Source organism: Girardinichthys multiradiatus, chromosome 15 (assembly GCF_021462225.1).
Source record: "Girardinichthys multiradiatus isolate DD_20200921_A chromosome 15, DD_fGirMul_XY1, whole genome shotgun sequence".
NCBI lineage: Eukaryota > Metazoa > Chordata > Actinopteri > Cyprinodontiformes > Goodeidae > Girardinichthys > Girardinichthys multiradiatus.
In genome coordinates, this window is record NC_061808.1 from 9,800,668 (window position 1) to 9,813,620 (window position 12,953).

Sequence of the window (12,953 nt, forward strand, 5' to 3'; positions counted from 1 at the left end):
TGCAGATATCTTTTCAGGTTTTGATCAAATTCTTGATGAAAGTCTCCAAAAGCCAGATTATGATGCCGGTACTTAGCATTCCCACGCTGTGCTCTGGGCTGCCAGATTGCAGGTCATCCGATCTTAATGTTCCTTTCCACACACAGTGGTGGTTGTTTGTAAGAGCTAACCTCCCAGGGTGGCATTGGCAATCAATGTGAAAAAGGTTTTAATAACTTGAATTCTATTGCTTATTGCATATTCAAGGAATGCGATTGGTGTATTTTCCACGTCTGGAGATGTTTAGCTAAAAAAATCTATGTAAAAAAATGTATTCCCTTTCTCATTGTCAAATGAAATCAATGCAGCCATTAATTTTTCATCCGTATATACTGTCAATCGACCAATTATTAATTTGTTTTGTAAAATTTTTCAGTTAATAAAACCTAGACTGGATTGTTCTACATAGCACTTTGAGATTATTGAAATCACCAGGAAGAGCCGAGGGGAGTGGAGAAAGAGAAAATAGCCCACAGGACCATTCTATCAAAAAGCTCCACTTCACACAGGATTTGACCCCGGAGTGGATCTAAAACTTGCTGGGGGGGAACTATGAAACCCTTTTTGGTCTGTTGACAATTTTGGATCTCCCAGAGTAAGCTGAAAAGTCCCAATGAGGATAGATAGGGATGTCTTGGTTTCTTTTATCGACCTGTCAGCCCCAGGACACAAACTTGGATAGATGAATGGATTACCAGCTTCAAAAATCTCAGAAATGTTTTTGTTTCCTCTGGAAATGTTTTTTTAAATATTTTTAACAACTTCTGACCTGGCTGCGAAAATAAGCTGAGGCAACTCCCTGCAAAAGTTGCAACTAAATAAGCAGATAATGAAACCATATTAACACTTATTAAAGGTAAGTTGCCTGCTGGAGCTATCCTCCACGGACAGCTGACTTTCCCTTTATAAATATATTCAAAGCTTGGAGGGTCAGAAATTCACAAAAAATTAGACTTTGCTGCACAACACATTTGGTGAGACCCAGGTGAACCTGAATACGTTTTCAATGAGAGCTCAGTGTATGCATGTCTGGGTGTGCACGTTTTTGTTCAAATGAAATTTACTTTGATCAAGTGCGCTTGAGAGAAAAAAAAAAAAAAAACACAGATCCCTTTGTCATCCTCAGAGGTCAGCATTTGATTCAGGGTTTAAATATAGCTGCTGAGTGGTGTGGTAGTTTGCGATAGCTGTCTCCAAAGCGACAATTTTCTCACTTCCCACTCTCTGCCGCAGACAAAAAGCATCTGTGCAGAGAGGCGGTGTCAACCTTGCAATCAAAACAAAAGTACATAAAGTATTATCTCATTATTTCAGTGCAAAGTGAAAAACAAATTGTATTTTACATCTGTGCACTCATAAATGGTCCACAAGCATGAGCTGTTCTAATTGAACCTATTTTAAATCAGAAGAATGCACTTATCTAAGCTGAAGTTATTGTCATTGTTATAGTTATTGTCCTTTTTTTTTTTTTTTGCTATAGCTGACTTAGTTCAACAATATAAAAAAACTCTTTAGTTGGGATATTTTGGGATTAGCTCTCTGCACGACCCTAGTAGCTTGTATTTCTAAGATAAGACATTGCTTTACAAAATAGCCTGTAGTTCAATGTTACCACTGCTTCAAAGAGAATACAGTCCTCAGGTTGTTAAAATGTGATGGTCTATCTAGGAGTTAGCAAGACAAAACGTGAAATATTATCTATAACATGACATTTTTTTAAGCTGGGTTCCCCCTTGTTCTCTCCTTGCGACCTTGTAACAATGTTCTGTAGTTGTTCCATGGGACAAATGCCCCGACTGTCGATTTAGCAGCTCCCGCAAACTAAGACGACCTACGACAAATACAACACAATATCAGAAACCTTCTGGGACTGTCTTGTCATGTGACAGCTTCCCTGCTGTGCATTCATTGTTCAAGATTTTTAGTTGAGCTAACAGTGTGACATGTTGACGTCCAGTACAATTTTATCAGCTTTTTGCCTGTTGGTAGTAGATGAACAATGTAGATGATCATAAAAATGTTTATCTCATGTTTAAGATTAAATTTCCTCAACATGACATTACAACTTGATCCCGTTTATTGTGGTTATGATCCCTATATAGACCAGCTGACTCCTGCAAAACAGGACAGATTATGACTCCAGATCAAATCAAAGTAACTGAGGGTGTATTCACACCTGCCACTTTTAGTCCGCTTTAAACAGGTCAGAGTTCGTTTCCTCCATTGGTCCAGGCAACTGGGCCGAGACCCACTTTTTGATGGGGTCTCGGTAGCTTCCAAACGGACTCTGGTGCGGTTCGCTTATGGTCTGAATACGAACCAGCCCCAATCTGAACCAACTACAGAAAACGTACGTCTCTTTTGACTTAACAAGCCACCGTAGCCAATAGCAAAGGCATACGTTGTCGTAAAATCATACCTGAAAAGCTGTATGTTGCTTAGCAACGCTACTGGCATGTTGTGGAACAGGGCACATGCATTCTCCAAAATTTTAAATAGAACTTTGCAAAATCTACGTTGAATGAGCTGTTCTTGACTCTCAACATAAATATTGCAGCTGTAATAACGGCAGAAATATACAGAACAGAGTTGCTGCACGCTGCACTTCTACAGTTATTTTCCTAAATTTCCAGGTCTGCGCTGTGTCCCACCCCCGTCAATTCTGTCCAATGGGTGCAATGATCGTCACCCTTGTGGCTTTGTTTACAAGTAGGTTAATAGTTCACTTTCAGAAAGTACAATGCGAAAGCAAACCGCACCAACCAAAAAAAAATTTAAGTCCGTTTTTGATCCGGACCAAACAAGCGGACCAAAGGTCTTTCCTTGTATGAATATACCATGAGACAGATTATGCTGGGAGATATTAATGATTTCCTTCCTGAAGACTGTGAGCAGATTATTTACGAAGGGGTGAAATGACCAGAACTTGAAAAAGTCTAACTTAACTAAAGAGAAAAATCCCGGCAAAAATAAAAGGCAGATATGAGAAGAAATATGAGAATGATGCAAAACATTGAAGGTAAAAACTCAGCAGGAGCAACATCTCCCTTCACTAATCCACATTTGGCCTTATGTTCTGGTCCATTAATCATGGACTTGCACACTAAATTAACAATTTACTACCAGACACCTTACGACAACAGTATTAACTGTGTATATCAGACTTGTAACTAGGGCACGGCTAATCAACACAGAGGCTGATGTCCTAGAAAAAGGGTTCTGGCAACTCTTCATAAAGAGGTTTAAGTTTAATTAGGCATCAGCTACAGTATATCTGTATTTACATGCAGGATGGTAGAGCTAAGCTAAAGTGAAATGAGACCAATAAATGTTAGTGTTTCAAGCAAACTTGGTAATTTAGTATATCAGGGATTTAGTATGTCACATAATGCAAAGATGCCGCCCAATACTATAGCAGTGATGTTGATTTTAAAATGCTAAATATAGCCCAGTTAACAGTCCCTTTGTTCAAAATGATGTTTGTTCATGTTAACCTGTTTAACCTTTTGAGTTTTCTCTTCTATGATTTTGATCTTTGATGTTCTCTTTAGATTGAAGACATTGTCACTCGTATCCAGGACGAGACAGAGGGTGTGCCCATCAGAACCGTCAAAAGTTTCATGACCAAGATCCCCAGTGTTGTTACAGGTAAAAAATGGAGCGAGGAAAGTATGACACATGAAGTAGCAGAAATGACAGTTGTAGTGACAGGGACTGAGTGGTACAAACGTTACCTGTGGAGGTACATTACTGAATGACAGTAAGTGTCTGGTGAACAGATGAGTGAAAGACAAAGACATCCTGCAAAATGCTCAGTTCTTTTGTTCAGCATTTTTCTGGAAAGCTTAAAAGTTTACCGTGCCTCCAGTTTAATTAGTCTCAGGTAAGTTTGTTAAACATATTTTAATGTGTCACCAAAGTTGCCAGTAAGCTGAACTCTCCATCTTTAAGCAATTTTCTAAATTGTTGTACTAAGACTGTTTTGTTAACAAGTCTTTCAGAAATACCTTTTGTGCCCCCTGACATAAAGAAACATTAAAAGTATCTGAAATGTTCTGTAAAGTAAAAAGCATTTTTTAAGGTACTGAATGTTTAAAAAAAAAAAAGCTGTCCCATCCCATCTCAGTTAAATATTCATAACAAAGTCATTGGATCTACAAAAGGAATTAAAATAAGTCCCAGAACCTGGGAAACTGAACTTTCCAATGAAAAAGATCTTTTTGATCATAACTGTCATGACCTTTGTGGAGGAAATCAAATTCTGTATATGATCATTATATATCTTATCTTTAATGCCAAACAGCGTGGTGGCACCGTCATGTTATGAAGTTGTTTTTCTACAACAGTTACTGAAAGAATAGTTAGTAAAAACCTGGAGACAGTTTGATCTTCAGTTCAGAGCCAAATATTTATGTTTTACAAAGATGCCTTTTTAAAACCATTTGCCAAAAACATACTAGATGTTTGTGCAGTTATGTTTTTTTCTAGAAATGCTCACATCCATTGGTTTGGTTCTGATCTAGATATTGGAATTTAAATTGCTGCTAATACTGAAATTTACTCATCCAGAATGGTCATGCCATATAGGTATAAACCACTCATGTAGCTTTGTCTGCAAGTTTTGCACAAATATTTAGTTTTAATCTTACATTTACAAGACTGATGATTATATCATGTGCATCAGAATAATCCTTTCATACTGTTAAGCTGGAGAGCTGCTGAATCTGAACTGTTGAAAGGTAGGGTTGGGCCACAATGGACTTCAGAACTAATTGTAAAAAATGGTATTTATTCATGAAGAGTTGCACTGTTGAGCTGTTTGGGTATGTTAGAGATTAGCAAAGGTAACAAATAGCTCAAAGTTGGAGTTTGGTATTTTAGTGAAACAAACTTAAGAACATATAAAGTGTTTCAAACTGTTTATTAGAAATTAACAGTTAGCAGACTTCTATATACAGTTAGCATTTTCTATATGTTCTTGATTGTAAATATTCCCTTACGTTTTACCACTCTAAAAGGCTGCCAGCATGCTAAAAGCCCCAAACAATAAAACAAAAACCCAATTTATTTCATAATAAAATGTTGCTGTTGTCTGCTGAAGCTTTTTTTCTGCATCTGTAAAATATGAATTTCATTGCATAGAGTTTTCTCCTCAGTTATGTTTATAGTAAGAATCCATCACAGTTTACAATCTTCAGTCTTTGCAAAAGGCACAAACCAAACCGCTCTTTTTTTCTCCCTCTCAATATATCTCTAAAAGGAAATAATGGTGAAAATGCAGACTGCTCACACTGCAGCAGGCAGACTGTCCACTGATTCAGGGTTCAGTGACAGGCTCTGCCAAAAAAGTTGAGTGCAGGTGCTCAGTATCATATCCAGAGGCTGTCTTTTGAAAATAGATGTATTGAGTGCTGCCAACATTGCTGAAAAGGTTAAGGGTGGTGGGGGTGGGTTCGGCCTGGCAGTGCTCAAACCATACGCCGCACAGTGCATCAAATTGGTCTGCATGTCTGTCATACCAGAAGAAAGCGTTTTCTAAAGATGATGCACAACAAAGTTTTCAGAAGATAAGCAGACTAAGGACATGGATCTTTGAAAACATGTCCTGTGGTCTGATGAGACCAAGATAAACTTGTTTGGCTCAGATGGTGTCAAGCATGTGTGGCGGCAACCAGCTGAGGAGTACAGTCAAGCATGGTGTAAGAATGTCATAGTTTGGTACTGCATGAGTGCTGCCAGCTTTTGAGAGCTACAGCTCATTGAGAGAACCATGAAGGCCAACATGACATAGTGAAGCAGGGTGTGATCCCCTCCCTTTGGAAACAGGGCCACAGGGCAGTATTATGACATAATGATCCCAAACACACCTCTAAGATGACCACTTCCTGGCTAAAGAAACTGAAGGTAAATGTGTTGGACTGGCCAAGCATGTCTTCAGCCCTAAACTCTATGAAACAGACGTGGGGCATTCTCCAATGGAAGGTGGAGGAGGGCAAGATCTCTAACATCTACCAGCTCTGTGATGTCATCCTGGAGGAGTGGAAGAAGATATCTATATATAGATATCTATAGCTATCAATTTATTGATCTATATATCTATATAACATAATTCGAGTGTTTTTATGTGTGCAAAAACCTTTTGCCTCCAGCTTAAACTTAAAAATCAGCCAAAATATGACCTGCAGCAATAAAGCCCCATGGCATCTGAATCAGTGTGTCAATCAGTGGCAATGCTGGTGACTTAAGTGTAAATCACGTTGAGACTTAAAGTGGCATAAACTAAAACCTTTATATTGGACTAAGAATTGCATATGAAAGACGCAGGCTTTAGACTTGGGGGTTTTGAATAGATTCTCTTGAATAATCTGTCTCCTATAATTAGGGTTGAAGGTTTGCCTGTGTGTAAGAGACAGACCACAGTTCTGATAGGGATGACATTCTCATTCATGCAAATCTTTGCTCTTCGCTCTTTATTATGTATTTTGTAGCATACTTTGGAACAGGTTTTAGATTGGACATCAAATGCTTTTTGATACATATTTTTTGTGGTTCTGTTGTCCTGGCAGCTTAGGGAAAACAGCATAGTGGGTCTGGATAACTTTGTATCAGTAGAGCAGTAGTGGGTCAGCAAAATGGACAGGCCATGACAATCATAAATAAATGGATAAAAGAAGAAGAAATAATGGGTCGAACCAAGCAAAATAAAAACGACAATCTTACATATGAAAACAATCAAACAAAAAACAGCAGTTGTGTTTGGCTGAGTCGCACCCTTGGACTTTAGTTACATATTCTGGTTCTGTGAAGACTCTGCACCTACTTCACAGCAGAATTTCTCCATAGCTGAAGAGAAGGTGGGAGGACAACATATAATTGTTTGGAAAAGATTGTGTAAGGGCAGGAAGAGAATGAGTAATGTCCTCCTATCATAGGACCCTTAAGCAAGGCAGTCAACGTTTATCTGCTTCAGTGCTGTCAGATTGTTGCTGTGCATGCTGGTCAAAATGTGTAAATACAGTGTAAAATCAGCTATAAAAGACTTCAAACCTATTGAACCTTTTGTATGTTGTGCACCTTATCTGTAGGCTATGATTGAAAACTGCAGGAAGGATGTATTGTAGTCGGCTATGAAACATCCTAAACAAACAATGGAAACGAAGGGAAGCTTTTAACATTCCACCGTTTTTCTTTGTCATTCTCTCAATGCAAGATGTATCACCCAAAATGCCATGAGCTGAGCCTATAAATAAACACAAATACTACAGCAGTGGATGAATGTGATGAGGAGAAGCTGAAATGTTTGCATCCATGTGCCTCAGCCTGGGGAATTAATGAATGATGGGGAATTAAACAGCGTCTCATTCAGGAGAGCAGCAGGGAAGCATAAATGAGATAATTCTCTGCAGGAGAAACAAGACTTTTTAGGCATGTCTAGTTGAGGTCTGCACATCACATTGACATATTGATCCCTTGTGCAAAAATTACAATTATGGAAATTTTTTTTTTCCGTTTTTACAATACAAGCGTAACACTCAGTTAAATCTTTTATTGATTTCAGGAAGATTAAAAAACTCCCAAAAGTTGTCACAAAAATGGCCAAAGTTGAATTTTTGCTTCTTTCACTTACTTTTAGCCTTTAAAATGTCACAATCAATTTTTAACTATGTAAGTTACATGGTTTAATTTTTTTTGCAGGTGCAGATATAGTACAGTGGCTGATGAAGAATTTGACCGTAGAGGATTCAGGTATGTTTTGAAAACAAGATTTGTGTTAACTATCAATATGAAGTCCACACAGTGGAGGTGACCTTGTAAATACTACAAGATTTTATTGTCTAAATTAATCTAAACATTAGGGTGGAAACTTTTTTTTTTCTTTAAGGTATGGAGTTTCTGCAGTATGGAGAAAAAAGTAATCCCCTAGTTGGAAGAATTTTGTAAAAGGAAAAAGTTTCGTAAATATTTGCATTTCTACTTTAATTCCCTATTACATTTCTCCATACATCCATGCTCCATATTTAAAGCCTGCCCACTGAAGGAATATCTGCCATGTACTCATACTTGTCATCTTACGCTTATCTGGGACTGGGTCACGGGGACAGCAGAGACACCCAGATACCCTATTTTCAGACACCTAGTCCAGCTGTTCTGGGGAGAGCCCAAGATGTTCCCAGGCCAGCCTGGAGACATATGCCCCTTTTCCACTGGCTCGTTTTAGCCGGCACTGGCTCTGCACCACTTGGTTTCGCTCTACTCGGTACGGTAACTGTTGTGTTTCCACTGACCCGCCAACGGCTGAAGCTATGGTGGCTGAAGCCCCGCCTCCAGCCATGAGTGTAGAGCTGTGCTGCTATTAACGTCACTGTGTCATATTAAAGTAATCTGCATGAAATGATAAAAATAAATAGAAATAAAAACATAAACTAAATACTAATTACGTTTGTATTAATATATATGCAAGACTGTCTTATGCTTTTTATGTCTAAAATGATCCAATAGGATAATTATCTGGACCACAGCCCAGCCAGAACTTATAGATAAGGCTCAGAGGTTCTGATGCGAGGGGGTATGGCAGGAGAAGCAGAGAGGAGGGACGCTGCTGTCTCGACTGGTGAAGGTCCAAAGTTTGCCTGAAGAAGTTACAATTTTGGGCTTGATGAGGACATTTTTGTCCTATCCATGGCAATAACAAGGACAAGCGTAAAAGCGCAAAACCACGGGCTTATGACATTTGAAGTCAGTTTTAGGTTGGATATTGCATATTTGTGCTCCGCAGATTCAGCGACCTCGTCCTTCCGTTTGGCAGTCTGATTATGGGCAGCTGCTCTCTGCCTGCTCCCTCCTCCTGCAGACGCTGGTTCGCTAAAGGACCGTAGATAAAATGTCTGAACCAAACACATTGTTCATGGTGGTATTGTTTTGTGTCTCTGAACAGGTGATTCCATGTGTGATTAGTTGGTGTAGGGTGTTTTTAAATACATCGCTCTGCCTGCATGTAATTCAGAAAGCTGATTTTTCCTTTTCTGTCAGCCTTCTGGCATGGTTTATGGTTTGTAAATGGTAAAGTTACATATATGACCTGCTCCTGCCACTGTGGTCCTTAATATAATTGTATTCGCTTTTGAGTTTTATAAACTTTTCCCAGCACAATCTCAACAAAAACCTTCTCATTTGTCCTCTTCGCATGGCCAATCAGTGAACAGCAGTCTGTTAACATCACATGTGAAAGAGCCGAGTGGAGTCAAGTAGGGCCATATCGAGCAGGTGGAAAAGGGACAATAGTCCCTCCAACGTGTCGTGGCTCATCCCCTGGGCCTCCTCCCAGTGGGACATGTCATGTTTTCAAAACGCATTTCTGTTTTATGCTTTAAAAGTGGTTTAAAGGACTGAAAAAATTAACTCCAGAAAGATTTTAAATTCTAACATAAAAATGCGTAGGAACACTGAAGTTAAAATTGTAGAAGAGCATTTAGAAACAGTTGTAAGAAGTAAGAGTACAACATTAATTAGGGCTAGTGGCCTGACCCAGGGATTGTTGGTAGATTATTTGTTTAATTGGCCAGGGCTTCGTATAATAAATCAGAATTTGTTGCTCTAACTTTGTGTTTACTGTGTAGATTATACCTTGGATCTCTCATGTATGATCCAAAGGAACTGTATTTGATTTGTACTTTTTTTTTCCCCCACAGCTGAGGCCATGCACATTGGGAGTCTGATTGCAGCTCAGGGGTACTTTTTTCCCATTTCTGATCACGTCCTCTGCCTCAGAGATGATGGCACTTTATACCGCTTCCAGGTGAGAAGGAAGTTTAAATTAAAACATCAAGAAAATATGTTAGAGCGCATGTTACTTGGAATGCTGCAAACTACAGTTATTGTTGAAATGAAGAAATGCTGCTTATTACAGTAAGAACAAAGGAAATGTATTGAATCTTAAAAAACAATAAGGTTACTGTCTAAAGTAAAAGTAACAATATAACTGAATCAAAAATACTGATACATAAATATATATAAAGAACAAAGAGAACAAAGACAAAATAATTATTTTACATCTTATGTAGATGTTTTCGCTAATATTACATTTATGTTTTTGAACATTCACTTAGAGGTTTACAGGTAAAAATGATTCCTTATTGCAGTTGTTAAGTTTAGACACCTCAAAAATGTGCAGTAAGAAGCTGCAGAAACCAACACATTTACGTTATTCAAGATTTTAAAATACAGAATGCAGAAAACAGAATATTACACAGTGTCTTTTACTATTAAAATGTTAGTGCTGCTGTTTGAAGTGCAATGTTTTGTTTTGTTTTTTCTTTTGTGGATTTTTGTTGTTTCTAAAATATATGGTAATTCTCTGAAATTTTACAAAACTTTTATACCTCACAAACTGAAACATTTGCTGTTTTTTGTGTCTGCTGTTAAAAGCTGAAAAGTTTGGAAAACTCTTGACCTAATCCCTTATTGTTGTATTTTAAAAATACGCTTTTTTGCTTATAAACATATATAAACACAGCAAAATAGTGAGTCAGTCATAAACCATACTTCATAACTAATAAATGCAAAACAAAGTTGTGCAAAATATTAGTTTGATGCAAATAATGTAAATAACTTGAAAAATAGTGTAGATGACAAAGATTAATATAGTAAATCTCTTTTCTCAAGCATGTTAAATAAAAAAACAAAAAAACAAAGTAAAACCCCAGTGTAATGTAGCCACCATAGTGGGATTTTTTTTTCTATGTTTACTTGCCAAGACTCATGCTGCAGAGTTTATGAAGCCAGGTGATAAAGCTCCACAATTTCCAGTCACAAATATGTATATTTGCATTTTAGCAAGGTTAGAAAAAAATACATTTTCCAATATGGGGCGACTCTGGCTCAGGTGGTTCAACCTGTAACTGGTGGGTTGCCGGTTCGAATCCCCGCTCTGCCTGTCTCAGTGGTTGTGCCAGACTTACCACTGTCACGGTGTGAATGTGTGTACTAATGGGTGGATGACTGATTGTAGTATAAAGAGCTTTGGGGTCTGACTTGATAAAGCGCTTTACAAGTGGAGGCCATTTACCAATATTATAAATGGATTGAGATGGTTACATACACTTATTTCTTCATTCTGTCAAACTAGACAGGCCTACCCTTCAGTAAACTAATTTCTTCTGAAGTTTTCTTGATTTAAAATGGCACTTTAATATTTGTAATTATTAACTTTTTTGATGCATAACTATGAGAAAGAAAGAGCCTGAACAGACAATAAGAGTATACCTACACAATGTACTGTGTCATACACAGAGGCAGTATTTGATATAGGTTACTCAATGCAAGTAATAATGGGTCTGAACTGAAGTAAAATTATTTTAATACGCGTCTCAAAAAGTAGTTCACAACTCTTTAAGACAGAGAAGTTGACTCTGATTTGAAGGGTGCAATTCAGCAGTTTTGGTAAATATCCCAGCTAATTCTGCCACTTTGGTAAGGAAGTTACCAAAGTGGTGAATTTGAATGCCAACAGTGGGAGGTTAAACTGACATCAGGTACAGAGTTGGTAACCCCCTCCCCTGTAATTAGCACCTTTATACCTTTAAAATCATACTATATTAAAATTGCCTTATCTCAATCTTACTGATAAAAGTTACTGTTCATTAGCTGCAGCCTCTTCAGTGCTATGTTGATCTCAAGGCAGATGTGTTAAAATATTAATCGATACAACAGGAAGCTGCTCTGGATTTGAGCTGAGTGGACCTCTCCCAAAACCCTCCTAAAGCAACCACTTCCATTAAAGCACAAGAAGGGGACATGATTCATCCATCACAGATGAGACAATGACAATGAAATCACAATTTCTGTGGTCTTTCATTTTTTTCCCTGAATTTTCTAGTTTAGAAAGGAAATAACTTGTGTATGTCCTCAGCTGACAATTATAAACCTGCATGAGTTAAGATTAGAGTTATCTCTGTGGAACGTCGTCTTTGTTCTTGTAGAGCCTTGTTGGAGAGTAGAAGTTAAAACAGAACATGAGCAGCAGTTTAATTAAAGCAGACAGCAGTTCACTGCGGTGCTTTGACCTTCATTCTTGTCTTTCAAAGTGAAATGGAGGAGTGTTGAAGGAGGCCAAAAACATTAATGAACAACATCAATTCTAATTCAAGTGAAGCAAACATTGCAAGACAAACACCCACATAATAAAGAAATCAATAGACTTGACTCATAATCCCTTTAACTGTTTATACAACAAACTTCAATGCTATTTATCAGGATTTTTTAAAGAGCAACACAAAATAGTGTGTTGTGAAGAGGAGGGATACATGACTTAATAATTAATAATTGCCTTCAACAAATGTTCAGGTTCACAGTACAAATACCTTTGCACGGTGCTGTGAAGCACTGTCTGCTCAGTACAGATGATTATGAAACTTTGCAGAACATGCAGATTCTTCCAAAAAGTCAATTCAGACTTATTCTTTTCACATTGTTGGTCATAGTTTTATCTTTTGTTGTCTGATTTGATATATTGTGCATTGTCACAGTGAAAAACTAAAGGTAATCGTCATCTCTTGACCTTTTGAAATGTTTTTTGACTTACAGATAGACTCAATGTATTGATCAAGGCAGCATAACTTTTCATTTTCTTTGGGTTTTCTTGCTTCAGGCACCATATTTCTGGCCATCCAACTGCTGGGAGCCTGAGAACACAGATTATGGTAAGAAATGTTTGCGTTTTAACATTTTTGAAAATATTTAATTTTAACAGATTACATTTTTTTAAGGTCTTATGCAAACTTGTAATGTTTATTTTTTAGCATATTCATAGAAGGAACAAAATGCTATACTGCTGTACCTAATTTAAAAGGAGCGATAGTTAGACCAGTAAAGTTATTAGGATAATAACTCAGAGCATTCAATTTGAAAGGTTTTTT

At 37.6% G+C, this 12,953-nt stretch overlaps 1 protein-coding gene across 2 annotated transcripts in view; it reads left to right on the top strand.

The window, feature by feature from the left end:
• The window catches only part of LOC124882277 (regulator of G-protein signaling 6-like), a 131,729-nt gene that overhangs the window by 96,004 nt on the left and 22,772 nt on the right, over window positions 1-12,953 (top strand). For both annotated transcript variants that reach the window (XM_047388565.1, XM_047388567.1), the window contains exons 4-7: window positions 3,591-3,687; window positions 7,735-7,785; window positions 9,729-9,835; window positions 12,686-12,737. In XM_047388565.1, coding sequence (XP_047244521.1) covers window positions 3,591-3,687; window positions 7,735-7,785; window positions 9,729-9,835; window positions 12,686-12,737 — 307 coding nt within the window. The remainder of the gene's footprint in view (window positions 1-3,590; window positions 3,688-7,734; window positions 7,786-9,728; window positions 9,836-12,685; window positions 12,738-12,953) is intronic.